Genomic DNA, 2,812 nt, shown 5'->3' with positions numbered 1-2,812 from the left:
AAGCTTGCCTTTCTTGCAAAACCTCATCACACCTTTCATAGGTGACACCTTTAGGAATACCCAGTCATTAACCCCGAACTCTAAATCTCATCGCCGCACATTAGAATATGACTTCTGATGACTCTGAGCTGTCAACAGTCGCTCCCGGATAAGTTTTACTTTTTCCATGGCCTGCTGAACCAGGCCTGGCCCATGTAACCCAGATTCTCCAATATCAAACCACCCTATAAGAGATCTGCACCTGCGCCCATACAAAGCCTCGTACAGAGCCATCTTGATACTGGAGTGGTAAGTGTTATTATATGCAAACTCGATAAGAGGTAGATGTTCATCCCAACTTCTTTTAAAATCCAGCACACATGCTCGCAACATATCCTCGAGCGTCTGAATCGTGTGCTCGACTTGTCCATCCGTTTGTGGATGAAAAGTTGTGCTGAGATTCACCTGAGTTCCTAGACCTTTCTGAAATGACCTCCAAAATTATGCTGTAAATTGGGCCCCATGGTAAGATATAATAGATATTGTCACTCCGTGTAGTCGCACTATTTCTTTAATATATAACTATGCATAATCTTCTACTATATAAGTAGATTTGGCCGGTAGGAAATGAGCTAATTTTGTGAGCCTATCGACTATCACCCATATGGAATCGAACTTATATTGAGAACGAGGTAAACCCGTGATAAAGTCCGTGTGTATCGCCTCCCATTTCCATGCCGGGATCTTTATAGTCTGCATTAGTCCTCCGGGCTTCTGTGCTCTATCTTCACCTGCTGGCAACCAGGCATTGATCGACATACTCAACAATGTTCTTCTTCATATCGTTCCACCAATACACCTCCTTAATGTCATGATATATCTTCGTCGACCCAGGGTGAATGGAGTACCATGAATAATGTGCCTCTGACATAATCCTGTCTCGTAGTCCTGCTATATCTGGAACACACAAACGACCCCTATATCTGAGAACCCCATCTCCTTTGAGTTCTAACACCGGCTTCTTCTGTTGGGGAACCCGTTCTCTCAATTCGACTAACTCTGGGTCCTCATACTGCCTCTCCTTTACTTCAGCTATGAGAGATGATTTTTCAGTATTTTGGAGTACAACTCCTCCATTACCAGAGTCAACTAATCGAATCCCCAAACAATCCAATTGATGAATCTCTCTAGTTAATTGTCTTTTTTCGGCCTCTACATGTGCTAAGCTACCCATAGATCGACAACCTAAGGCATTTGCTACAACATTAGCTTTCCCTGGATGGTAGAGAATGTTAATATCATAGTCTTTTAATAACTCAAGCCATCGCCTTTGTCGTAAATTCAACTCTTTTTGCTTGAAGATATATTGCAGGCTTTTATGATCTATGAACACATCAACATGAAAACCATATAAAAAATGTTGACATATCTTAAGTGCATGGACAACCGCAACTAATTCGAGGTCGTGGGTCGGATAATTCTACTCATGCTTCTTTAACTGTCATGAAGCATATGCAATTACTTTCCCATGTTGCATCAGGACAAATCCTAACCCGACACTTGAGGCATCACAATACATGGCATAACCATCTGGACCTTCTAGAAGTGCTAGAACTGGCACTGAGGTCAACCTGTTCTTAAGCTCTTGGAAACTCTGCTCACAGGCCTCTGTCCACTGAAACTTAGTCGCTTTCTGCATCAGCTTTGTTAATGGTGCTCAAAGAGAAGAGAAACCCTCTATGAACCTCCAGTAATATCCTGCTAAGCCTAAAAAGCTACGAATCTCTGTCGGAGTGGTAGGTCTAGGCCAGGATTTCACAGCCTCAATCTTCTGAGTGTCTACCTTAATACCTCTATCGGATACAATAAGCCCCAAGAATGCTACGGACTTTAACCAGAACTCACACTTAGAAAATTTAGCATACAATTTATTATCATGGAGAGTTTGGAGTACTGCTCGTAGGTGATCCACATGCTCATCCTCTAAACGTGAATAAACTTGAATATTATCAATAAAGACTATCACGAACAAATCCAAATATGGCCGGAATAGGCTATTCATCAAGTCCATAAATATGGTAGGTGCATTCGTCAACCCGAAGGACATAACAAGGAACTCAAAGTGGCCATATCAGGTCCTAAAGGCTATCTTGGGAATATCTTTCACCCGAACTCTGACTTGGTGGTATCCTGGCCTCAAATCTATTTTTGAAAAGCATCTAGCTCCCTGCAACTGATCAAATAAGTCGTCTATCCTTGGAAGGGGATACTTATTCTTAATAGTTACCTTGTTCAGTTGCCTATAATCAATACACATCCTTAGCGAGCCGTCTTTCTTCCGTACAAACAATACCGGTGCACCCTAAGGTGAGGTACTGGGTCTGATAAAACCTTTCTCTAGTAAATCTTTTAACTGCTCCTTAAACTCCTTTAATTCAGAAGATGCCATTCTATCGGAGGGATGGATATTGGTTGCGTTCCTGGAAACAAATCGATGCCAAAATCAATCTCTCACTCTGGAGAAATACCTGGAAGTTCATCTGGAAATACATCCGCGTACTCTTTGACTACTCGAATAAACTGAAGTGTAGGTATCTCAGCATTCACATCTTTAACTCACACCATATGATAAATGGACCCTTTTGCGACCATTTTCCTTGCCTTCAGATAGGAAATAAACCTACCTCTGGGTGTCGCTCTATTACCTACCCATTCAAGGACTGGCTCACTCGAAAAATGAAATCTGGCTATCTTTGCTCGACAATCAACTGTGGCATAACAAGCTGCCAACCAGTCCATGCCCATGATAGCATCTGTCACGACCCCAGTTCGC

At 42.2% G+C, this 2,812-nt stretch overlaps 1 protein-coding gene across 1 annotated transcript; it reads right to left on the bottom strand.

Annotated features, from left to right (window-relative positions):
• Positions 1 to 766: 766 nt before the first annotated feature.
• LOC138883315 (uncharacterized) lies at positions 767 to 2,428 on the bottom strand. The gene is made up of 2 exons (XM_070163996.1): positions 2,371 to 2,428; positions 767 to 1,254 (listed from the first exon to the last, which is right to left on the bottom strand). Exons 1-2 carry the CDS (start codon positions 2,426 to 2,428, stop codon positions 767 to 769), a joined length of 546 nt encoding a protein of 181 aa, XP_070020097.1.
• Positions 2,429 to 2,812: the final 384 nt, after the last annotated feature.

This window comes from Nicotiana sylvestris, chromosome 12, assembly GCF_000393655.2.
Source record: "Nicotiana sylvestris chromosome 12, ASM39365v2, whole genome shotgun sequence".
NCBI classification, from domain to species: Eukaryota; Viridiplantae; Streptophyta; class Magnoliopsida; order Solanales; family Solanaceae; genus Nicotiana; species Nicotiana sylvestris.
Note: the sequence above shows the minus strand (reverse complement) of the source record. Positions and strands in the feature narration are given on the sequence as shown.